Consider the following 26825-nt stretch of genomic DNA (forward strand, 5'->3'; position numbering starts at 1 on the left):
AACAGCAGAAGAGCCTCTGCAGAATTACTACATTACCTGCCATAACACACTACTCAAAATGGGTGTTTGTGTGTGTATTGAGGTCTCATGAGCATCTAAGGCTGAGTGTGAGTGTGTGTGTGTGTGTGTGTGTGTGTGTGTGTGCGTGTGTGTGTGTGTGTGTGGTGACCATTCACAGGGCACATGGATGATGGAAGGCTATTTACTGTAACTAAGCGTTATGTGTGTCCCTGTGAGGATTTTGTCCATTGTGTGTCTGTTTTATTAGGCTGCTCAAACACAGGGATCAGGACATTGAACTCATACGTCATACTGTACTATAGCTGCACTAAACCTTTTAAATGTTGAGAATATTTAATTAATTTAATTAAATTAAATATCTACATCTGAATGATCCCAATTCCTATTTGTAGTCTTTGTCTAATGCAACAAAAAGCTAGTTTCTAAAACCGACTGTGTAAACAACTCATGTAGGATAATAGATCAACATAAACATACATGATTTGTGTATATTTATTTTCATTTAATTATTTTTAAAGGTGGAGCTTATTGGAGTCTTTTTTCTCTGGCTGAATCAGAATTTTGAATTTTGGGCCTGTAATTCACCACGTAGGTTGTACAAAGCCAACCGTGTTAGAGCCTATTAGCTGTGCATACAATATCGCAAATATTTGGGACTCAGTGTAACTACGTGTAAGAGACTCAAATAAAAATAGTTCTGTCTGAAGCTGAAAATGACAGATTTTTATGTAGTGAATGAATGAATAACTCAGGAAATTCAAGTTAAATATCAGGAATGTGTAGCATTATTGCATTACGTTCAATGGCTGTAGGTGTATAAAATTCGGACCCAATAATAATGAAATGCAGGAAAATATGAAAATCTTATTTCAGTGCAATAGTATAGGAATTTGACATGTTTGTACTGTAATACACATACTTTAGTATGACCTGAGGCTGTGCCAAGCTGTTGAGTGAGAGTGTGTATGTGTGTGTGTGTGAGAGAGAGAGAGTGAGTGTGAGTGTGTGTGTGAGTGTGAAAGAGTGAGTGAGAGAGTGTGAGTCTGTGTGAGAGAGTGTGTGAGTGTGTGTGAGAGTGTGACAGTGAGTGAGTGCGAGTGTGTGTGTGTGTGTGTGTGTGTGTGTGTGTGTGTGTGGTCCTGCTCTTACCTTGACCTTTTCCTGAAGTTTTCCGAGGCGGACGGTGCCCTCCAGGATGCGGGTAAGGGTGCCCTGCTTGTCTTTCTCCAGACATGAAGCCTGAGGATGGAAACAGGAAATAGGATGGATTACATAGCTAGAGAGAGAGAGAGAGAGAGAGAGAGAGAGAGAGAGAGAGAGAGAGGGCGAGAGAGAGAGAGAGAGAGAGAGAGAGAGAGAGAGCGAGAGAGAGGGCGATAGAGAGAGAGTGAGAGAGAGAGAGAGCAAGAGAGAGAGAGAGCAAGAGAGAGAGAGCAAGAGAGAGAGAGCGAGAGAGAGAGAGAGAGAGAGCAAGAGAGCGGGAGAGAAAGAGCAAGAGAGAGAGAGAGCGAGCGATAGAGAGAGAGTGAGAGAGAGAGAGAGCGATAGAGAGAGAGTGAGAGAGAGAGAGAGCGAGAGAGAGAGAGCGAGAGAGAGAGCAAGAGAGCGGGAGAGAGAGAGAGAGAGGGGTATTGAGGAGAGAGTATAGAATGAGAAGAGTTAGCAAGAACAAAAGACAGTCATAAAGAGAAATAATGAAAATGAGACAGAAACCGATCAAGAGAAAGCTCAATTAGAGGCGCAGGGAAAAAAAACAAGCATGGGCAAATGTTGCAGTTCAACAGGGAGGGAAAGAAAAAGAAATAAATGGAGCTTTCAATAAAGACAAATAACACAAATAAGGCAGCTCCAGTTAAAGCTTTAGGACACTGAATCAGATATATTGCTGTCTAATGGCATACTGAGTTACATAATGAGCAAAAACAAACGAGAACAATCAATAGATAGCCTGCATTGTTCCTGTGCACACAGTGTTCTGTGGTAAATTCAAGATGGTTTAATTGCATTAACCAGGATGTCAATACCAATGATCAAGTATAATCTAACATATTAAGCATAATATAATCTCATTAACTGTTCAAATTAGGTGTGTGCTGCCACTGCAGGAGTGTGATTTTCAATAAGGTCTGTCTGCAGATCACGTCTTTGAGTGCATAACGTGAGTGCGTCATTGAGTTTATGCATAAAAATCTTAAAGACCATGTCTTTGAAATCATATACATTGTGTGGCCAAATGTTTGTGGACACCTGATCATCCCACCTATATGTGGATCTTCACCAAAATGTTGTACACATTTTTATAGAATGCCTTCGTATGCTGTAGCATTGAGATTTCCCTTCACTGGAACTAAGAGGACCAAACCTGTTCCAGCATGACAATGCCCCTGTGCACAAAGTATGGTCCATGAAGACATGGTTTGCCAAGGCTGGTAAACATCTGGAATGGGCTGTTCTAAAAGCACATACTTTTGGCCTATACAGTGTATAAAGGTCTATGAATATAAAGAAGGTAGGCATCGGCATTCGTAAAAGCACATACATCTTCACAGATTTTATATTATATATATATATATATATGTTATAAATGTTTATATTCTTCACTGCTAATGCTATCTAGATGACAAACACTGATGAGGTGATATACTGTAGAGGCTACTGTAAGTAACAGAAATCAGCACAGATATGAAGAAATACATGTATCTCTTTTATTATCTCCTTATCGTTATAGTAATTAAAATTATCTAACCATACATACCAGACCACATGATGGGCCAGAACATGAAGCAGAGTTACTGTTACCACCCTGAAGTTGATTGTTTTCCTATAACAGCACGTCTGAAATGTTCCAGTCCTCTTATACCACAGCAATTGCCAATCCCAAACTATTTTAATTTACTCAAGAATCATACTGTTCATCCTTTTATTGTTTAACATTTAATTATGTTACTTCCCTGCTCCTAAATTTGTGTGCATTTAGTCATGGCCAGAATAAACATTCCCCGATGCTTAAATAGTTTAACAAATATTTAAGCAAAAGTCAAATAATACATGTCTTAAATTGTCTTACTTAGTTCCAGTGTTAACATTACTGTGTTAATATAACATTATGTATATCAATGTATATTAATGCTATAATTTTTGTTCTTTTGATGCTACCTAATCCTGTACATAACATTAATTAAATGAACGTTAACCAAACATTTTATATCAGAACATGCCTAGTAGCAGATGAATAGTGATAGAGTGATGGAATGCTGGAGTGACTGATGACTGGTAGTATGCTGTTTGTTATGTGCCTGCTCATGTAGACATCGCCATTAGACAGCAGATACAGTTCAGAGAACTGAGTGAGACATGATATATTACAGAGCTCTGCGAGTTACATTTCCAGGACTGCCAGTAACTCAAGCGTAGTAGGGGAAACCAAGCAGAACTCAGCAGAGTCTGATGTTTTCATTTCAGTTCGTTTTCTTATAAGTTTGATGTACAAAGGTAACAGAATTGTTTTTTTGTTTTGTTTTTTCAAAAGACTGTCAGCTGATTAGTTTTTGAACCATCCTTTTACCTTCAGACCTCTAGATTGGACTTTTCCCCTCAAATTCCATTTCATTTTATTTATATAATGATATTTAATAACAGACATTGTCAGAAAGCAGCTTTACAGATATCCAAATATTGAGGTGACCAAGCCAGAGGTGACAGTGGCAAGGAAAAACTCTCTGAAAACCTTGAGAGGACCCAGACTCAAATGGGAATCCATCCTCTTCTAGGTGACACCTGATAGTGGGGTTATAAATCATTACAGTATACAGTTATAGATAGGAAGATAAGGCAAACAGTAGTAAGTGTGAGTCCTGGGATGGTGATTACAGCAGTAATTCTTAGGTTAGATTATCCACTAAACCAAAAGTGAGACTTCGGCATAAAGTGTTTTTATGAAGTGCAATATTTAGCATATCCATGTTGGACCAAGCAGAAGCAGAAATCAGAATGATTCAACCAGGTCCGAGGACGAGAGGAGCCACAGCGGTAGAAGGTGCCGGGATCTGGCACTAGCATCATATCAGGAAACACATACATGTACATGATCTGACCGTAATACCTTTTGCTATTACTATTCTCTCATATTTAAACATTGTGGGTTAGAAATGGAAAGGCATTTCAGGTTGTTCTGTATCCCTGAACCAGAAACAAGTTATTTCAAGTCTTTTCTAAGCCCAGTCACATAACCTACTTTAAAAACTTGGCTCAAGAGTGAAAATAAACCCTTTCTGGCCAGTGAAAGAGTCTGGTGATGCCTACTAATATTAGCACTTGACATCCAGTATGTGACAGGTTGGGCACAAGTGTATTTTTCTTCCTTACACGTTGTGCTTGTTTGTGTGTGTATGTGTGTGGGGGGGTATGTTTGTGTTTGCTACCATGTGTATGAGTTGGTCTCTCTCGTACGTGGTTTTCTCTGCAAGCATCACAATGCTGGTGAGGTACTTGTGGGCTACGAGCTCCTTCTCTAACGAATCTTCAATCTGCTGCTTCAGAAGATCGATACGCCTCTGAGCCTTTCTACAGAGAGAAAGAAAGTTAGAAAAGAAGACAAAGGAGAGTGCGGCAATGAATATTAACGCATATGATAATGGCTCCGATCTTTTTATTAGTCATTCCATGCTCTGCACATCTTGGGCTTTCTCCAACACTGCTGATTTAACTCTTTAGAAGCCACATCCAAGTCTAAAACAAAACAATGTACAAAGAGCATGTGGAACAAGAAACCTCTCATGAGCAGGATCAGATAATATTGCAAAACAAGGTACGTCTGTTGAAAAAACATCTCTAAAATTGTATGTTGAATCAGAGGCATGTGCACCTGTGTGCCTGGCGTGCCAGCTGGAGCTCGCTCTCCAGGTGTTTGATGTGTGCATTGAGGTCATTTTTCTCTAAAAGAAGAGTCTTTTTCTCAGCCTGCAGAGTGGCCACACGATCTCGCAGTGCCTCCACTTCGGTACACTTCATCTTCTCCTCTTCTTCCAACTTCCTACACACAATGCATAAACATACAGACAGGTGACCTTTTTTTTAAATGGTCAATTTTTGACCAAGCTTAATATCCACGTATCCCCTTAGAGTGAGGCATCACTGCAAATTAAGCCAAACGTCTTCTGACTGATAACTTTATCCCATTCAGGATAACCCCGCCCCCATCCACAGGGCATGAGGGTTCTCTGAATAGTTAGATTAGTATGAAAATGATGTGAAATCATGTGCTATGGCCTACAGAGTCGCAACATCTCAGCCCAGTTGAACACCTATTTTAGAGTGATGTGTTAAACAACGTTCTCAACCACCATCATCAAAAATACCATTGGAGGGAATTGTTTCGTAGACTGATGTTCATATCTCCAGGACAGTTCCAAAGACTTGGAGAATCTATGCCAAGGTGCACTGAAGTTGTTCTGGCAACTTGTGGTGGCCAAAAACCACATTAAGATACAGTCAGGAAAATCAGGAGCACTGATGTTATGTTCCTGCAGCCATTTGTGGGTTGATTTCCGAGTCTTAGCCTCAAAACTAGTTTTTGGACTAAAATATCCTGATATTTAGTAGAATTCAAGATGCCACCAATCTTCACAAGACTTGCTGCAAAACAGTTCCAAGGTGTTTTTCTTCCTGTTCTAGAGGTAACAATATAGTTTCTGTAGACAAGAGAAGAAGATTTGAATCATTGTGTGTAATGTTTGTTGTTTGAGCCCATTCTCTTATTCTCTCTGCAGATCATAAAACCACCACAGTGTCCCTCCAAACAGTAAACTCCCGGACTTGGACAAGATGGTAGATAAGTAGCTGGTAGAAAGGATGTATGCATCATTTTAAAAGAATCATCTTTACTGGCCAGATAATTCCTGAACTTACAAAATATCTATTTGAATTTTGTACATTATTGATCCTAATATGTATGTGTTTTTGTTTTTTTTTAACGTACCATTTGAGTTTGTCTATGGTGGTGGTGTGCTCAACACGGCTGACCGAGTTCTCCAGGGCTGAACTAGCTTTCTGAAGCTTCATCTTCAGCACAGAGAGCTCTTTATGTGTTACCTCTAACTCAGTCTCCAGGTTCTGCTTCTCAGCCTCCAACAACATGACTTGTTTTGACACCCTACACACTGTAAAGAGAGATGTAAAGAGTTCAAATCATAGAATGGCTCCAAGGAATGGCTCCTGAAACAGCTACAAGAAAAAGGCAAATAATAATTTTTAAGAATAAAACTTAAAGCATTAAACCACTTGAGAGACTCTCGTTCGCTAATACAATATGAAAGATAACCGTGGATTTTCTGGTATTTTGTTCAGCGTACCAAATACACTTGCAATCAAAATTATTCAGCCCCCATTGCAAATCAGGTTTATTGTCAAAATTTACAGACTTTCAGCTGTTTGCAATGAACAAATCAAACAAAAGCAACTGAAATAGTTCAACACAATGAATGTTTCAAAGGCTTCTCAAAATTAAACTGAAAATGCAAATTATATATAATATAATTACATTATATATATAAATATATATAATGACTTCTCCAGTTTCAAAATTATTTAACCCCTTCACGGTAAGCATCTTTAGTACTTAGTAGATCACCTTTTTGCTGTTATGACCTGCTGCAAATGAGATGCATAGCCAGACACCAGCTTCTGGCAGCATTCCTGAGGAATATTAGCCAATTCCTCATAAGCATTGGTCTCAGTTCAGTAATATTCTTGGGTTTGCATGCTGCAACTGCCTTCTTTAAATCCCACCAGAGATTCGAGTCATGTGGGGTTCATGGGGTTCGAGTCATCTGACTGTGATGGCCCTGTAGAATCTTCCAGGACTTCTTCTGCAACTAAGCCTTGGTGGAATTTGAGGTATGCTTGGGATCATTGTTCTGTTGGAAGGTCCCAAGCTTCAGCTTCCTCACAGACAGGATGGCGTTTTCTCTAGGAATTACTGATACTTCAATGAATCCATCTTGCCTTCTACATGCTGCAGGTTTCCAGTGCCAGAGGATACAAAGCAGCCCCAGAGCATCACCGAGCCACCACCATGCTTCACTGTGGACAGAGTGTTCTTTCTTCATTCTTCTTCCTCCAGACATACTGCTGATCCATCATGCCAAAAAGTTCTAGTTTTGTTTCATCCCTCCACAGAACAGAATCCCCAAACTTCTGTGGCTTATTTATATGATTTTGAGCCGACTTTTATTGTGCTTTTGGGTCAGTAGTGGTGTACATCTTGGAGTTCTGGCATGGAAACCTTCTGTGTTTAGTACGCACCTTACTGTGCTCACTGAAACCTCAGTGTCTGTTGCCACCAAGTCTTGCTGCAGGTCTTTTGCAGTCACTCGAGGGATTTTCACAACCTGCCTTCTCAGAAATCTGGTTGCAGCCATTGATAGCTTCCTTTTTCTGCCCCGTCCAGGTAGTGTACACTCAACAAACCCCTAGCCAGTTCAGGTATTTCATATATTTTTTGCCCCTAGCAAGTTCAGGTATTTCATGTGTTCCAGCTCAAGCACACCTGGTGCAACTAATGAAGCCCTTGATTAGTTGGATCAGGTGTGCTTAAGACAACACCTGTTTTGCATATCTTTGCTGCTATTCAGGGGGTTGAATAATTTTGAAACTGGAGAAGTCATGAATTTAGGGAAACCACTTGAAGCACTTGTGTTGAACTATTTCAGTTGTTTTTGTTTGATCTGTTCATTGCAAACAGCTGAAAGTCTGTAAATTATGACCATAAACCTGATTTGCAACGGGGGTTGAATACTTTTGATTAAAACTGTACTTACTCCTGAAACACAAACAGATCTCTCTCTCTCTCTCTCTCTCTCTCTCTCTCTCTGTCTGCATGTGTGTGTACTTTACCTTCTTGTGTGTGTTTGGTATGTGTCTCCTTGGCTTTATCATGCTGCAGTTCAAGCTGCTCTATGAGCACCTGATTCTCCTCCAACACCAACCTTGCCTGATCCTGCAACTGCTTCCTACACACACACACAGACATACACACACACACACACACACACACACACACTGAGTGAGTTTAATGAGGAGCGCACCTGTGGTTGTATTTAAGGGTCTACCTGTCCAGTTCCTCTTTAGGAGCTATATTATATATATATATATATATATATATATATATATATATATATATATATATATATATATATTTTTTTTTTTTTACCTGTAGATATGACCAGTTTCTGTACAAACAATTGCATGCAAATATAAAACAAACTGGAACCACACAGACACTGCAGCATTCAGGATATTTTTAAACTGTCAGATGAAACAAAAATGTAACTGTTTTCCCATAATGATCAGCACTAAGTACAGAAGACCATCCCAACAATGAAGCATAGATGTGGCAGCGTCACATTGTGGGGGTGCTTGCTGGAAAAGAGACTGCTGCACACATTGGAAAAATAGATGGCATTGTGAAGAAGGAGGATAATCTAGAAATACTGAAGCAATACCTCAAGACATCAGCCAGAAAGTTAAAAGTGGCTCATAACAGTGTCTTCCAGTAGGATAATGATCCTAAGCATACCTCCAAAGTTGACAACAAAGACAACGAAGTGAAAATATTGGAGCGGCCATCACAAAGCCCTGATCTGAATCCACAAAATTTGTGGATTGAACTGAAAAAGTGTGTCCCAAATCTGACTGAGTTACACCAGTTCTGTCAGGAAGAATGGGCAAAAATCCCAGCACTATTGTGAGAAGTCTACGGAAGGCTACCCCAAGCAAGTTAAACGGCAATGCCCACTGAAAATCTGATAACAAATCTGCCTCTTAGCTATTATTTTGAAATGACCTCTTATAGAAATAAAGCAGATACCCAATTTGATTTAACACAGGAAATGTATGGTAACTGAAATGTGTTATGGCTTCAACTGTATATTCATGTTTTCATACAGCATGTACAAATTCATAGAGGATTTATATAATGTACATAAAGAAAAAAGATAATTACATGTTATAGCTTTCTAAATAAGTTCTTATTGTGATGGTTTCAATGAGAACCGCTTTCAGAAACCCTATGCATTTTCCTGTACCTTAACAAGACCATAATAAACATCAAGTTTGCAAATATTTGTATGAATAGAACTGCTAGAATAACCAGCATACTCTGAATAATCTAAGCTCAGGGTCAAACCAAGGACCCTGGACCTATCTGGTAGAATCAATCCACGACTGTCTCTAGAGACTACAGCTTCAGAGGGAGAGATGCAATTTGCTATGCATGAAAATCTAATTCCATCTTATTTAGTATGGAACAATTGTGAAGCATTACTGTGTTTTAAAATATATGTATGCTCCAATAAGAAAATATCATCTTTTAGGGTGACTGGTTTACCAGGGGTGAGTGCATGCATGCTTGAGAGCTTTCAAATCAGAAGATTCACAGCTGAGTGGGGGAACGCCCGGGCGGTTTACTTCTCAAGTAGTGAACTATTCCTGTGTCATCGCCCTGTGACCACGACCTCATGTGGATAGCCTAGAACACTTGCCTTCCCATGCATATTGAATGGGTTTTTTCCTGTTTTTCATCATACATACACGCAGACCTCTTGTTCATTACCTGGAATGTGTATATATATATGCAACAGACTTGTTTTTGCTTAGCTTGAAAAGTCTGTCATGTTTCTGTTGATTTTTATTTTTTTGCTGTATTATCTTCATGGTTTTGCAATTCTACCTTGTTTTGCTTGCCTGTTTTTGACCGTTCTTTCCCTGCCTTCCAGTGCTTTATCACAGACAAAATTAACCACTTAACACATCCTGTATTTTTTAAGGTGACGGTACAAAATACTTAATTCTTTCTCAAAATAAATTATTGCATTCCTTTTCTTGATCTTCACACACACACACACACACACACACACACACACACAATAACATACTATCTCTAAATGCCTCTCATCAAAATAAATAAGTACTGATGTGCTACTTTCCCAACTTTAATCGACCAGGAAAGTGCATGTAATTAAACTTACAGTAGATGTGGTTTTGAAAACACATTTTTTGAGGGTTAATTTTAAGATTTGAACACTATGAGCTCTGAATTCCAGAGCAATCTGCTCAGTATTTACCAATGAATTTATGCAATGGTCTAAAAGAAATGCAATCCTTTCTGAGGGGATATTAATGAAAGTATCTACTGCTAATGTTCTGGTTCGTTAGCATGTTATCTCCTAAGCTTTGCTCTTACCTGCAATAACCTTCCACTCTAACACCTGAGCTGAAGATTCTCTGTTGGCTTGAAACACCAACACTGAGGTTTGTGAAAATTGAATGGCAGCATGGCTGCATCTATGGTTAAATAATAACCCAGAATTACATTATTAAAATGTTAAAATACCCTCTAACAGTATGAAGGGCCCTGGATTGAATGTGTGTGTGTTCGAATATCTGTGTTAATGTGAATATTTTCCCCCTCAATCCTTACTATCCCTACTATTTTCTGTAGCTCTAGAGTATGAATATAATTTTACACTTCATCCATTACCATGGGGGAAAAAAACAGAGTTGTTATTCTTTATTTCTCTTTTCGATTTCTTCTTTTCTAAGACTTCATTTTGCCTATATATTGTAAGATACACTAGACAAGAGTATCGTGGGACAAGAGCTTCAGGTAATGTTCACATGAAACATCAGAATGAGGGAAAAATGTGATCTCCATGACTTTGACTGTGGCATGGTTATTAGTGCCAGACAGGCTGGTTTGAGTATTTTAGAAACAGCTGATCCCCTGGGATTTTCATATATAACATTTGCTACAGTTTGCTACAGTTCCACAAATTAGTGGAAAGAGGAAATACTTGTTAACGAGAGAGGTCAGAGGTGAAGGACCTGACTGGGTTGAGCTCACAGACTCAGTAAGGCTACGGTAACTGAAATAACCACACTTTAAACTGTGATGAGCAGAAAAGCATCTCAAAACACACCTTGATGAGAATAGGTTCCGAATAAGGCTCCACTTTTGTCAGTCAAGAACAGGAATCTGAGGCTACAGTGGACACAGTTACATCAAACTGCACCACTAGATTGGGGGAAAAAATCCAGGTGACATTTTTCCAGTCTTCCACTGTGATGGACTTTTAGCTCATATGTGGAAAAGGGCAGTTAGCACTCCGAGTGTGTTTAGTCACTATGTGATGTAACATGAGCACCAGTTTGAAAAAGATGCAGTGACTTTAAATGGATGTGTTGGTTCTAGCAACTCCCAAACATCTGTAGGTGTGAAGTTTTTCATGCATATCCATTTGAGGGTTTTGAAAAGCAAGATAAAAAAAACACAGGTCAAAGAATACATGGGTAAATCGGATCTGAAGTCAACATCAGTGTGCAAAATGACATAAGAAGACACCACTTATTGGTTTTGAATGGGCTACAGTTAGATTAAACCAAGTTCGACGCCAATGAATTCTGTACAAGAAAGCGGTTCTTGAGTGTGCACTGGAGCATTGAAACTGCACTGTTGAGGTTGTAGAAATCCTTTGGCATCATGCTGATGGAAGGATCAGAATTTGGCAAAAACAGCACGAGTCCATTGAAATTCCAGTTTGGTGTGAACAGTGCAATGGATGTCAACTGTGTGATGGTGTAGGGAATGTTTTCTAGGTACATGCTCCGGATACCCATTAAACAACATTTAAACGACAGGGCAAATTAAAGTGTTTTTGTAGACCAAGGTCATCTCTTCACAGCTACAGTTTATCCACCCTTGAATGCATACTTTCAGCATGACAATGCACCGTGTGTCAGGAGACACATATCACCAACATATTTCATCATGTTTTGCTTCATTGGCCTGCACATTGCCTATTGTTCTCAAATCCATCAACTAGCTTTGCAATGAGGTGGAAAGGGCTGTTCATAGCAAACCTGCAGCTGTTTAAATTGCAGCGACATACACATCATTTCCACATGGTAAAGCATTTTTGCACAAATTATCCATGCCTAGCAAATTCATGCTGTTCTGAAATCCAAAGAAATTGCTTAATATACACCTAGATAAGTATGTCTACTAAACTGTCCTCTTAGTTTGTGTGTGTGTGTGTGTGTGTGTGCGTGTGTGTGTGTGTATGAGAGAGAGGCAGAGAGACTTACCACTCTTTATTACTGACACTGCTCGTCTTGCTGAGCTCTGTGTGAAGCTTCTCATTCTCCTGAATCACCTCTTCTGTGCGCATTCTCAACTTCTTTAAATCCTCCTACAAGGACACAAAACAAATTGGAGCAGGTTTATTCCAAATGCTAATGTTCGATAGGCTTACTAGTATGCATCATGGTTTATAAGAAAATTATCATGGGCTTTTGGGGAATCATGTGCAACAACAACACCAACAGCACGAGGCTGGGGCTGATTTTTTCTCTAGCGCAGGCTGAAGATTCATGCAGCCTATGAGTGGCAGTCGTGGCGGTGTTGATTACACTGTGTGTAATCAATGTGTGTAACTAAAAAGTTTACTAATGTTTGGATATGTTAATAAAATCTAATCTAGTATGTATAACCAACATTTAGAATTATATAGAAGCATAATCTAAATCCATAGTGCACTTGTTGATCCAGTTATATTCTAAGTGTGTATTGAGTTAGATGAATTCTGTATCTGCCTGAACAGTTTTTCTATATCTGCCTGTACCTTTCTGCACAGCAGGCATAATCTAAAACTATAAAACATTTTCTAACAAGTGACATTCTAAGTGTGTAAATTTGGAACCTTGCGTTTTGTCTAAAGCAGCTTTACTCTAAGACAATAAATCAGCAATTAGACACTCACCAGAACTAGGTTTCCAACCAAAGCCCTTAAAGCTTGCAAATCAGTGTCAAAATAAAAGATAAGACTTCCAGGAGGAAGGGTACCAGGCTAGGGCTATAGGGTGAATTATGGGACAAAGTAAAAACACTGTTCTGGTAAAACATTTAAGAAAACGCATGCGCCACATATGTAAGGTATCATATGGATATGAATTAATTAAGGCAATGGAGATTGCTTTGTTTCTAGTTAGAAAAGGTGAATGCCCCGCCTAGGAATAATTTTACTGCTTCAGAAAAGTATATACAAACAGGTTTATGTTTGTATAATTCAGACTTTCTGCAGACTGTCTCACTTTATTGTTTCAATAAAGTTTATTTACTTTTTGACATCTACTATCCCGCTGTCTCTGAAGTTTTTTGTTAGGCTGAAAAGATTGTTTGCCACGACAATATATATATATATATATATATATATATATATATATATATATATATATATATATATATATATATATATATGTGTGTGTGTGTGTGTGTGTGTGTGTGTGTGTGTGTGTGTATATAGATAGATAGATAGATAGATAGATAGGTATTCTTATTCATCTGTACATACAGTGGGGGGAAATAAGTATTGAACGCATCAACATTTTTTTCAGTATTCACAGGAAGTTTTCACCAGACATCCGGAAATATAAAGAATTCACAACATTCAAGTCCATAAATAAAGTTATGTGTAATAAAGTGGAATGACACAGGAAAAAAGTATTGAACATGCTAAGAAAAAGCAGCTCTCCAAGACAAGGTAAGGCAAGGAACCAGCTGAAATCCGTAATACCCCCTATCTGTGCAAATTAGTATCAGCTGGGTTAGTAAATTGATGGTCTATAAAAAGGCTTTTTGTTACCAAGGTGTCACACAAGAAACATCTCATGATGGGTAAAAGCAAAGAGCTCTCCCAAGACCTTCGCAACCTTATTGTTGCAAAACATATTGATGGAATCGAATACTGACACATTTCAATACTTCTGAATCCCCCAGTATGCACCATTGGGGCCATTATTCCCAAGTGGAAGCAACATCACTCCGTCATCAACCGGCCACGCACAGGAGCTCCTTGCAAGATTTCTGACCAGGGAGTCAGAAGAATAGTTAAAAGAGTAGCCCAAGAGCCAAGGACCACTCGGAAAGAGCTCCAGAAACACTTGTAGGCAGCAGGTATCATTGTCACAGAGAAAACAATAGGCAATGCACTCCACTGCTCACGCTCACCCCACAAGACTCCATTAGTAAAAAAAAAAAGGCATGTCAAAGATCATCGAAGCAACAATTCATTTGGACAAGCCTATAAAATACTGGGAGAGTGTAGTCTGGTCAGACGAGAGCAAACTTGAACTTTTTGGCTGTCATACTACACACCATGTTTGGAGAAGAAATGGCACTGGACATCACCCTTAAAACACTATACCAACAGTGAAGTGTGGAGGTGGAAGCATCATGGTGTGGGGCTGATTTTCATCGCATGGTACTGGCAGACTTCATATAACTGAAGGAACGATGAATGGAGCCCTTTACTGGGAGATTCTTGAGAAGAATCTGCTGCCATCTACCAGGATGATGAAGATGAGACATGGGTGGACTTCCAGCAGGACAATGATCCAAAACATACAGCAAAGGAAACTCTCAATTGGTTTCAGGAAAAAAAAAAAAAAAAAATCAAGGCATTAGAATGGCCCAGTCAATCACCTGACTTGAATCCAATTGAAAAAGATTTAAAGACAATGTGTTTAGAAGAATGGGCCAAAATCACACCTGAATACTGCAGCCAATTAATTTCTTCATACAGGAAGCATCTTGAAGCTGTCATTACAAACAAAGGCTTCTCCACTAAGTATAAAATAAATTTCAGTTAGCATGTACAATACTTTTTTCCCGTGTCATTCCACTTATTACACATAACTTTATTTATGGACTTTAGTGTTGTGAATTCTTTCTATTTCCGGATTTCTTGAGTTAATACCAAAGTCTGGTGAAAATTTCATGTGAATCGCCTCATTGGAAATATATTTACTGAAATAAATGTTGACGCATTCAATACTGCTTTCCCCCACTGTACATTGAGATGTTCAAAGTGTACATATTACCATTATTATTATTATTATTATTATTATTATTACTATTACTATTACTACACTTATTCTTATTTTTCTAATTCCTATTATTATTTTTTAAAGACATTTTCCTATACTATTCCCATTTAATGTGCATTCTTTCTTATCTGTTGTGTGTAATCGAGCTGCTGTAATGAGGGAATTCCCCCAGTGTGGGATCAATAAAGTTTATCTTATCTTAAATACCCCCACCCCACTTCCTTTTAGATGAATTAATATGAAATAAGCAAAGCACTTTGTAACAGTTTGTCCCAAATGAGCCTGAACAATATCATCTGAAAGCAGTTTCAATCAACTAATGAGGCATGGGCTAACTGATTCCCTTTTTTTAATATCGTCTAAGATAACTTATCTTGCTTTGCTTCACTTTAATTAATAACTAATGAAACTACAGGGACATGCATACTACAGTCTAATGCTCAGGCTTTGGTTTTTCTCCATCATAAATAAAGTTAATCAAATATTTAGTTAAAATGAAATTGCCAAATACTGTATGCTGTTACTGAATAATATGCTGCTTCAATACATTTTTATTATGAAATACACACACTCTGCTAATATATGGATATTACATAACTACTGTAGCTGTACACACAGACCAGCGTTTAGCTGAAGCGCTGGAGAAGGATGGATTGCATGAATAAAACGAGTAGAATACCAGTGTTGTTCTATTTTACGTAAATCATGCACATTTTACAATAGGGGAAAAGAAAGAAACTGCATGAAAGCTTCATACAGACCAGGCTGTAAACAGTTACAGCTAGATATTTATGAAAATAAAAATTCATAAATATTGTGAATAAATATAAATAAATATTGTGCATGACAAACAGAAATTCTAAGTGTATACCAAAACCTGATCATACATTTTACCACAAGATGAAAACAGAAGTATTTAGATATTGTATTAGATATTGGAATTAATCCTAAATGCATGGACTACAACATCAGATGCTCCTCAGTGATTCTCATTATCCTGTTACTGCGGAGAAAACAATCAGCTTACTTAATACACCACACTCGTGGACAGGCCTTAATTAGAGTATAATAGTGTTGTTTGGAGTTGTTGGAGTTAGATGATTCGGTCACTGCTTTTGGTTGTACTCTAAATATTAAAAGTTTATGTGTTTTGTTACATAATAAAATACATTTTGTAGCAAAATAGTTCATAGATATTACTCTGCTAGTGGTCTCATGAGCCAGTTTTCCAGTGTTGTATAGAGAGTTTGGTATTTTCGTTCACTAAAAACTGCAAACTGTCAGTCAACGTTCACTTGTCTCTTCCTCTGTTTATTTATTCATGTGAACTTCAATAAAAGAGGTTTGACTACACGTGTACACGGACTCACCTCAGAGGACTTGAGGAGCTGGTCTCTCTCGGTCAGTTGGTCCTCATAAGCCAATAAGAGTGGAGATAAATATTTTATATCCAGCTGCAGGCATTTAAGAGGACAACAAGTGCTTTAGTAAAAGAGTAGAACAGATCAACATCCATAGACACTTTACACTCTATCAGTATCACACACAGCTCATCACCACATGCATTAAATTATTAGTCTTTGTTAGTTTCATAACCCATTAGCTATGAGACTTAAATGGCAAACATTTACAGTGCTAGCTAAGTGATTCCAAAGACAAAGGTTGAAGAATTACAATTAGTGAGTGCTTAATGAGAAGAAAATTTTATAATATAATAACAAGAGATTAAAAGCGGGAACATTATGGAGTCAAAAACTCAAAGCAAAAGAACAAATATTCAGTAGGTGCATGATATAAGATACAATCATGGGAAAAAGAAATTACACCCTCCTTCAATTCTATGTTTTTATTTATCAGGGCCTAAATAAAAATTGTGTGGTCCTCACCAACCTCTAAAAACAAATAACCTCAGGTGATAACAAAAAAAAACACAACAGATTTCAATATGCAGTAACTTTTTCCAAAAAGTAAACCAACAATCAGAAACCAAGAGGGAAAAAATATATAATTCAGTAACACGGAGAACCACCTTTAGCAGCAATAACTTTTTTGCAGGAGTTTATCAGTCTCTCACATCATTTTGGAGAAATTTTGGCCCAGTCTTCTACAACATTGCTTCAGTTTAGTGACGTTTAAGGGCATTCGTTTATGCTCCTTAAGATCCCTCTACAGCATCTCAATGGGTTTGAGGTCTGGACTTTGACTTGGCATTCCAATACCTTGATTTGTCCTGTTGCATGACCCGATTTCAGCCCAGCTTAAGCTGCTGGACAGATGGCCTCACATTTGTTTCAAAAATATGTGTGGAGTTCATTGTTGTGTCAATGACTGCATGATTCCCAGGTCCTGAGGCTACAAAACAAGCCCAAATCATCACCTCTAATGCTTGCCAGTTGGTGTTTGTGGTGATATGCTCTGTTTGGTTTGACATGGCGCTGTGCATGAGGACCAAATATCTCCACCTTTGTCTCATCAGTCATAAGAATATTGTTCTAGAACTTTTAGGTATTGTTCAGATGCAATTTTGCAAACCTAAGTCATGCTGCCAAATTCTTTTTGGAGAGAAGGGGATTTTTCTTAGCCACCCTTCCCTTCCAGTTCTTTGTGACTGTGCTGTCATAAACATAAACATTTAATGTGCTTACAGATACCTGTAGGTCACATGATATAGCTCTTGGGTTTTTCTTTACCTCTGAGCATTAAATGGTCTGACCATGGACTGAATTAGCTGGGACGCCCATTCCTGGGAAGATTGGCAACTGTCTTGAAGGCACTCCATTTGTAAACAATCTTTTTCACTGTAGAAGGGTGAATTTCAAATTGTTGGCGATGGCCTTATAACCCTTCCAAGGTTGATGAGCAGCAACATCTGCTTCTCTGAGGTCATGGTTGATGTCCTTCCTTCTTGCCATGATGTAGACACATACCCGAATGCTCTAGAACACCAAACTGCCAAAAGTTCTGCTTTTATAGAGGTCACCAGAGGTTATTAGTTTGTATACAGAAGTTGGTGAGGACCACATAATTGTTATGTAGGCCCCTGATAAATAAAAACAGAATTAAAAGAGGGTGTACTTTCTTTTTCCTTTGATTGTATATGTGCAATTTTGGCATAAACTGCTCACTATGCATGATTAACTCTGAATACTGTATAACTCATTATTAGCAACTTATTTCAATGTCTTTTATTCCCTCTCTCCTGAATATCTTCTGTTTTTGCATTTGAGCTGCATTAGACCAAATTTTGAGCTGAATGTAGATAAGTCTCACTCACCAGCCACGGAGGAGCAGGTCCTTTCCCTGGTAGGCCACTGTTGAGAGGACACTGCAAAACATAGAGAAAAGATCCCTAATGACAAAGCAATTTTATATTCTTACTAACAATGATTACTTTTAAAAAGTGCCAGTCACTGAGAAAACATTATCTGGGCCACTAAATAAACCAACACTACAGCCAAAATCTCTCTGCTGCACTTATATCTCTTTCATTCTTGCAACTGATGCTCTTTATTGGTTCACATTTTGACAAGGTTGCCATATGTATTTTAAAGGCAGGCCAATACGCCAAATACTCAAAATATACCCCTTTCCAACCCTGTACTCTGCCTTCAAAGTCTAACAACATACATTATATGACCAAAAGTTAGTGGACACCTGACCACCATACCCATATGTGCTTTTCCAAGATCCCATTCCAGATTTAGTCCCCCCTTGCTGTTATAATAGCTTCCAATCTTCTGGGAAGACTTTCCACTAGATTTTAGAATATGGCTGTGACGATTTGCACAATCAGCCACAAGGGCATTAGTGAGGTCAAGCAATGATGTTGGGCGATGATTCCTAGGGCACAGTCTGATACAGTCAGTCCATCTGCTTTATATGCCCTTTCTTATTACACCTTGTTTTCTTCTGCGTTATTTCTTATTCCATTCTTCATAGTTTCAAATTCCTTTCCTCACTGGTGCACAAATTTTATCTAGTTATTCACTTCCTAACTGCTCTTTATTCCCTGGTTTCTTCTTCACTATTATCTTTCCTGCCTCATATTGCCCAGGAGTTTATGATCTAACTATATCCAAAGCATAACAGAATTCTGACGGTCTGTGAGTGGGCCTTTTGAGACAGTTTTGCAATCAACGGTTTCACACAAAAAAGATAGGAAGTCATGATTCAGTGGCACAGCAAGGAACTGTCTGCTTAAGCTTAAAGACCCATGAGTCACGATGTGAGAAGATGAAGCAATTTCCATTAACTTCAAATCAGTTCCCTGCTGGGACTGAGAGGAAAAAAATAAAGGAGGCAAAGAGCAAAAAAAAGGGAAAGAGACAGAATCCTGAGGGAAGAAGAAAGAAAGTAGGTATATCTGAACTGTGAAATAAAAGCATGCTGTGTCAGGTTCCCTGTTAGCTAGGGATCTGAATGTATTTCTTGTGCGACACCACATCCACTGGGTTAGAAACACCCAGACACTGTGCACCACTATTTCACACAGATTAAGCAATTAATTACATGCACTACTTAACTAGGATTTACTATTGCAAAGCCGTTTTGTCCTGGATCTGGATTTAACCTGTGTTCTGGACAGGCTTTACTAAAGTTTTTCCATCATGCAATAGATGTAAAAGAAGTTGAAGGTATTGGAGAAACATCCTAAGATTAGCAAAATAAATAAAGAAATCCAAGATCAAGTATATAATAGCATAATTCTTAAGAATTCCTTCTGTTGTCAGATGGATTTCTCTATTCACATACAGTATATACACAGGAATCTCTGTTCAGTTATAGATTTTGTTGTGTTCCAACACAAAAACACAAATCACACACTTGTGCAAATTTGTTCCACTCAAGTAGGGAAAGTGGTTTCTTCCTAAATTATTATGTTTTTAAATTAATACATTTTTCATTTTATGAATCCTACCTTATCTGATTACATGTACATGACTGTTTACTTGGCTTCTTTAACTTCACTATTATAAAGCTTCCCAGATATTTTAATATGAATGCACTAAAAAAAACACACCTTCCAGACTCCTGAGTGGAGCAACAGAATACCCTATTATACAGAGAACAGCAATGCCACAGACATCTGTGACTGGGAGTCCAAGAGAGCAAAACTGATCGTGCTCTCAGGGTGTGACGGTAGGCTTAAGCTCTCTACCCTGACAAACACAGCGACAATAACCAGTAATGGGCATCTGTGAGCTGAGGTATGCGGAAGAAGGCAGATAGTGAGTGTGTTATGCCGCCCTATGATGCTGCATGAGCAGAAGTTCAAAAAGATATGGTTGGCTGCTTTGCATGTCTCAGAGGAAGAACGTGTTGGCCTTCACCCAACATGATATTTTAGATTTTAGAATGATTTTTTTCATACTTTGTGAGACTTCATCTACTTATTGGTAGATAGTAGCACACAAAAGGACATATGAATAATACAAAGTTGTCAACACTACGCAGAGATGTCCACAAGTCACTTTTGTCCACATACCTCACAAACATTAGTCATGAACTGCAGTCAACATTCAAATCAAGAGCTGTAGATATTTACTCACATAAGTAACTTATTTTTGTTAACTTCACCCTAGTCGGCCCCAAGAATGCACTGAGAAAAGAGGAGGGTTAGATGTGGGACTAGCTCCCCTACCACATTAAAAAAAAAAAAAAAAATAAAAAAAAAAATAAACGCAAGCCACAGAAATGCAGTCAAGAGAAAAAAAAAAACCAGGACACCTAGGTCCTGGAGGAAGATAGATCTTTTTCAAGAACACAGCACAGCGAGTACTCATCTGATGGGCCAAGAATCATCACAGCATCCTTCTGACCCAAGAACAAAAACAAAACAAAACAGGACAATCAGTATGAATGCTGCCCAGTGCTACATTCTAACGAGCTGTACATATCTGGGCAACAAAAAAGGAAAATATTGAAAAATTTTACAGGTCTTAACAACAAATCATTGGTCAGAAAATTAACAAATTAACAAGAATTAAATAAATGCACTGAGACCTCGAGTGCAACCATTTGCTCATTTACTTTTGCTGCAGTGGACTGTTTGGGGGAAAGCTAGAAACAGGGAAATTCACTTGTATTGTCTTCTTGTACACAAAGGTCAAATCATGATTATGATTAAAATGAGTGGGTGTACAAAATAAAAATAAAATTAAAAAAATAAAATAAAGTGGTGGCTTAGCAGTTAAGGCTCTGGGTTACTGATCGGAAGGTCGGGGGTTCAAGCCCCAGCACTGCCAAACTGCCACTGTTGGGCCCTTGAGCAAGGCCCTTAACCCTCTCTGCTCCAGGGGCGCTGTATCATGGTTGACCCTGCACTCTGACCCCGCACTCTGACCCCAACTTCCTGGCATGCTGGGGTATGCGAAGAAAAGTATTTCACTGTGCTATAATGTATATGTGACCAATAAAGACTCATTATCATTATCATAAAATAAAAGGCTCTCTACAAGTTTACCCACAAGGCTTAAACATGTGAAGAAATCAAAGGGAAAAGTTATCCCCTACTAAGTTACTTTATCTACTTGTTTAATTCTTGCTAATTTCCTGACCAATGATTTGCTGTTAAGACCATTAAAAGCTTAATATTCTGCCAGTTTGGGTTTGGCCCAATTTTTTTCTTTTGCCCAAGAGTGTAGGTATTTACTGCAATTAATTTGGGGTTTTCTGTAATTAACACAGGACCAAAATCATACATATACATTAATTTAGCAGATGCTTTTATCCGATGTGACTTTCAAATGAGGAAATACAAGTAAAGCGATATATCAAGCGGAGAACAATACAAGTAGTGCATATTTGTAATACAAGATCTTTAATTGAGTTCTAGAAAAGCAACGTGCGCATGGTAGATGTGTAAGTGCCAGAGTAGGGTTTGTTTTTGTTTTTGTTTAGGATAATGTGGGGTTGGTGTTTTAGGGGTTAGTTAGGTGTTCACGGAAGAGGTGGGTCTTTAGCTGTTTTTTGAAGATAGTCACAGATTCTGCTGTCCAGATTGAGGTTGGAAGTTCATTCCACCACTGAGGTACATATAGGGTCAACAATACACATACAAACACTTAGACTATTAATTAAATGGTTCCAAAATGTCCTTTAATTTGCCAAGACCAAGGCCTCTTAATTTCCTGTGAGTGGCAGCTTCTCTGTGCCAACATAAAAAGGGTTTTTTTTTTGACAACACTCATTGGATTGACCAACACACAATACTACAGGAAAGTCCAATTAGCACAGTGCAGATCTGAAAAAGAGGACGGTGGATTTACACAAGTCAGAAATGTCACTGGGAACGATTTCTAAACAATTGCAGATTCCAAGATCTACAGTGCAAACAACTGTACATACATACACGTTATTGGGAGGTGTAGCCACTTTGCCAAGGTCTGGAAGAAGCCCCAAACTGTCACCCTCAGCTGAGAGGAAATTGGTTCGGATGGTCGGGAAAAACCCAGGAACCACCAAAGCACAGGCCTGCCATGAACTGGAAGCTGCTGGAACATCAGTGTCATGATCTTCAATTAAGCGAGTTTTACATCGCCATGGACTGAAATGCTGCCATCCAAAAAAGAAGCCCCTGCTCCAAAATCGACGCCTTCGAGCCGGTCTAAAGTTTGCAGTTGACCATATGAACAAAGAAAAAGCCCTCTGGAGGAAAGTTTTATGGTCAGATTAGACAAACATTGAGTTGTTTGGCCACACAACATTATTAAATGTGTTATAGGTTTAAATAGCCTAGATAGATAAAGTTGGATGCAGACCAGTATTTGATACTGACAACCTCTGTTGCTCCTCAGGTGTGGATGTGACATCAAAATGCTTGGAAACATATTTGCTCAATTTGGTTCAAAATAACTATACTGCATTTACGTCATCCATGCCAAAAAATGTGACCAACCCTACCTCTCACTTGTGGTTATGCTGTTTTGAAATTATAATACAGGCAAATCATCATTTATAATGTAATAATCAGGCTGACAGAGATGAAAGGCAGAGCTGCATATCATTACTGTAATATCAGCTCTCGTTCCAATCCCCCTCGTCTCAGAAGAAAAAATAAATAAATAAATAAAAATCAGCCTGTATTAGACAAATAGCTCTGAGCCAGAGAGACATTTTCCCCTTTAAATGGCTGCAGCATGACACAGCAGCTAGCAGAAATGTGCTCTTGTTATCCCAGACTGCTCCAGGAAGGAAAATAAAGAGAGAAAGATATTGTACACTAATGTGTTTTGTTGCTTATTACGTCCATATGTCTGCATCATATCAAATCATTCTGTGTGCAAGCACATTATAGATTGATTGTGCCTCACCAAAACCATTTTGTTAATGATTTATTTCATAAACTACAAAAAACTTATAAATATCTTTCTTTCATCTTTCTGTCTTAAATGAATGTCTTAATGAACAGAAAATCATTGTCAAAATGTGCAATATGGCGATTAAACATAACAGCCATATACATGACATATGGCGTTACACTTCATTACATCTGAGCTATTTTTACTGCATGCATCTTGTCAGGCTTTTATTAATGACTGGAATCAAACTGTGATTTATGTGCATCATATGTGCGCACCCCAGTGGGTAGTGAATGGATGGTTGGATAGACAAATGGCAAAATGCCTGGTGGTTAGATCCAAAGCCAAATTTCTGCACAGAATCTCTGTGTTTTCTGATATTTCATAGGATACAAGTCTAAGACTACCTTATAGAAGAGCCCTATAAACATCTAGGTTATACGGTCCCTTCCAAAAGTATTGGAACAGCAGGGCCAAGTCTATTCTATATTTTTTGCTATACACTGAAGGCATTTGGGTTTGAGATGAATATGACATTTTCAGCCTTCATTTCCTGATCTACATGTGTTAAACAACTTAGAACATGGCACCTTTGGTGGCAGATAACCCAATTTTTAGGTGAGCAAAAGTATTGGAACAGATAGTCTCGGAGTGAATAACACCTAATATTTGGTTGCATATCCCTTGCCTGCAAAAACTGCATCAAGCTGGTGACCCACTGACATCACCAAACTGTTGCATTCTTCCTTTGTGATGTTTTCCCAGGCTTGTACCATGTCTTCTTTCAGTTGTGGTTTGTTTTGAGGGGTTTCTCCTTTCAATCTCCTCTTCAGCAGGTGAATCACATGCTCAATTGGGTTAAGATCTTGTGGCCAGACTAAAACCTTCTACTTTTTCCTCCTGATGAAGTCCTTTGTCGAGTTGTCGGTGTGTTTTGGGTCATTGTCTTGCTGCATGATAAAAGTTCCTCCAAATTAGATTGGATGCATTTCTCTCTAAATTGGCAGACAGAATGTTTAGACGTCTGAATTCCTTCTGCAGTTACCATCATGACTTACATCATCATTAAAATTAGTGAGCCCATTCCTGAAGCAGCCATGCAAACCCAAGCCATGACACTATCTCCACAGTGCTTGACCGATGAGCTTGTATGTTTTGGATCATGAACTGATCCTTTGTAACTATAAATGTATACACTCACTGGACATATGCAATTATTCAATCAGCCAATCATGTGGCAGTAGCACAATGTATAAAATAATGCAGATACGGGTCATCACCTGATCTTTTTCCAGTCATCAACTATCCAGTTTCAGTGAACTTCTGCTCACTGTAGCCTCAGATACCCGTTTTCAGCTGACAGGTGTGGAAACGGATGTGGGTTGCAGTCCATCCACCTCAAGGTCTGACATACTGTGCATTCTGAGATGGTTGTAAAAAGTAGTTATCTGAGTTCCCATAGTTTCCTGTCAGCTCAAAACAATCTGGTCATTCTCCTCTGACCTCTCTCATTAGGAATGCCTGCAGAATTGCTGCTCACTGGATGTTTGTTGTTTTTCACACCATTCTGTGTACACTCTAGAGGCTATGTGAAAATCCCAACAGTTTTTAAAATACCCAGATCAGCCCATCTAGCACCAACAACCATACCACAGTCAAAGTCAATGAGATCACATTTTCTCCCCATTCTGATGTTTGAAGTTACATTAACTGAAGCTCTTGATCTGTGTCTGTATGATTTTATGCATTGCACTGCTTCCACATAAGTGGCTGTTTATATAATGACATGAATGAGCAGTAGGGATGTGACGGTGAGGATACGTTCCTAATTCGGGGGCGACAATTGCTTAAATGGTGGGTTCGTTATTATTCTTAATGAAAAACACAACTACAAAACAGTACAATGACAAACTCGCTTATACTAAACACAGAACATTTGAAACCAAATGTCCCACCGTCGTCTTGTCAGTCAGCTCGCCTCACTCTCACTTGTGCTAAATGAAATCTGACTCCTGCTGATCTGTGCTGGGACTCTGACTCATTCGGCTCATGCTGAACTGAGCAGGTGCGTTCAGTTTTAAAATTGTAGCGTCCATTCTCTAACTGAACTAAATGATTTTTATTACAATAAAAAGGCAAAAACGACGGTGGGGGCGGTGCCACGGTGGGCAAGTGATGTATTCAGTGTGCAGTCCCAACACCGGGAACACCGGGAACACCGGGAACACAGTCTATCGCAGCAAGCCTAATGAGCAGGTGTACAGGTGTTCGTACTAAAGTGTGAAATACTGCAATTAGCACAACTTTTGTAAGATAAATTCAGTTTGAAATAGAGATACCGCTGCTCTCTTCTCCTCTTTCATGTTTAATGGTAGGGTTTAGTGATAACAGTTAGGTTTTTAAACATGATTTATGTACAGTCCATATAGTTATATATGCAGGAAAAAAAATGTTACAACAAATGTCATTTAAGACCTAATTGCAATATATCTATAACAAATGTAAAATACTTTATGAATGTATGAAATGTATGTGCTTAATACAGCTATATCACACCATTACAGTATGTTTAAAAAAAAAAAAAGGTTTTGCAGCATAGTCTGCAGTGTGCAATGTAGTCGCTGGTGGATGGATTTTTAAAAGAAAGCTGTTTTCTAGCCTTTTTTGCTGATATTTCCCTATATCAGCATGTCTCTGTGTACGTTAGCTCACTTGTGGAGAGCAAGAACTAGACTGATTAACAGGCACATAAATGGCGCCTTATCATCAAGTGTGTGAGAAATGTTTTCAAAGGCAGACTCAATTGGATAGACTACCTCAAAATGAGAGCATAAAATTCTTAAATCTAAGATTATGTAAATAAAAATTTAAGACCAACTGACCAGTGTGAAAAATGTAATTCCTACAGACTGAAGGCGTTTGTGTTGTGCTATTGTGTAATACAATAATGATGTATTGCATAGGTATCATGTTGTTATTTTATCATACTCTTCCATACGTTGTTGTTGTTGTTGCTGTTGTACCTCATCTCTGGTGAGTGGTCTATAACGGGCTTGATATCGGCTCAGCTCCACGTTTAGCCGATGCACTGTCATCTTCAATCCATCATTCTCATCCACCAGCTCCTGTGCCTGCTGCCTCAAACTCAACAATTCAAAGCTCTTGCCTAAATAGACATGCACAGAAAATATAATAATCATATTCCCAGAAACACACGGGTGCTGTTTTTGGTTACCAATGCTAATTTTTTTTAAACTTTCATGCAGAGCAACATTAAACCACCATTATACACTCATTAGGAACACCTGTACACATCATACAGAAGGTAGTCTTACAACAATCGTTTGTAGACAGACTTTAATTCACAATATCAGAATCCCAGTGGGTCAGAAGTTTTCATGCACCATGTTGAGTGTCTCTTTAAACAGTTGGAAGAAAATTCAAGAAATTGATGTAATGACTTTTACAAGCGTCTGACTGGTCAATTCATAATTAGTAGTTAATTGGGAGTGCACCTGCGGCTGTAAAAATGCTTACCTCTAGAGCCAGTGCTTTCGTTTGCCT

The 26825-nt window shown here is 38.5% G+C and overlaps 1 protein-coding gene across 5 annotated transcripts in view; it reads right to left on the bottom strand.

The window, feature by feature from the left end:
- The window catches only part of cep89 (centrosomal protein 89), a 111254-nt gene that overhangs the window by 63666 nt on the left and 20763 nt on the right, over window positions 1-26825 (bottom strand). For all 5 annotated transcript variants that reach the window (XR_008384864.1, XR_008384863.1, XM_053616554.1 and 2 more), the window contains 9 exons: window positions 26285-26427; window positions 18236-18286; window positions 16332-16415; window positions 12163-12266; window positions 7915-8030; window positions 5999-6179; window positions 4886-5053; window positions 4443-4584; window positions 1171-1260 (listed from right to left, as the gene is read on the bottom strand). Coding sequence is in view for 3 of the 5 variants with exons in the window: in XM_053616554.1 (XP_053472529.1) it covers window positions 1171-1260; window positions 4443-4584; window positions 4886-5053; window positions 5999-6179; window positions 7915-8030; window positions 12163-12266; window positions 16332-16415; window positions 18236-18286; window positions 26285-26427 (1079 nt within the window). In the remaining 2 variants the exon portion in view is untranslated. The remainder of the gene's footprint in view (window positions 1-1170; window positions 1261-4442; window positions 4585-4885; window positions 5054-5998; window positions 6180-7914; window positions 8031-12162; window positions 12267-16331; window positions 16416-18235; window positions 18287-26284; window positions 26428-26825) is intronic.

The sequence above is a fragment of the Ictalurus furcatus genome, chromosome 27 (genome assembly GCF_023375685.1).
Source record: "Ictalurus furcatus strain D&B chromosome 27, Billie_1.0, whole genome shotgun sequence".
Classification (NCBI taxonomy): domain Eukaryota; kingdom Metazoa; phylum Chordata; class Actinopteri; order Siluriformes; family Ictaluridae; genus Ictalurus; species Ictalurus furcatus.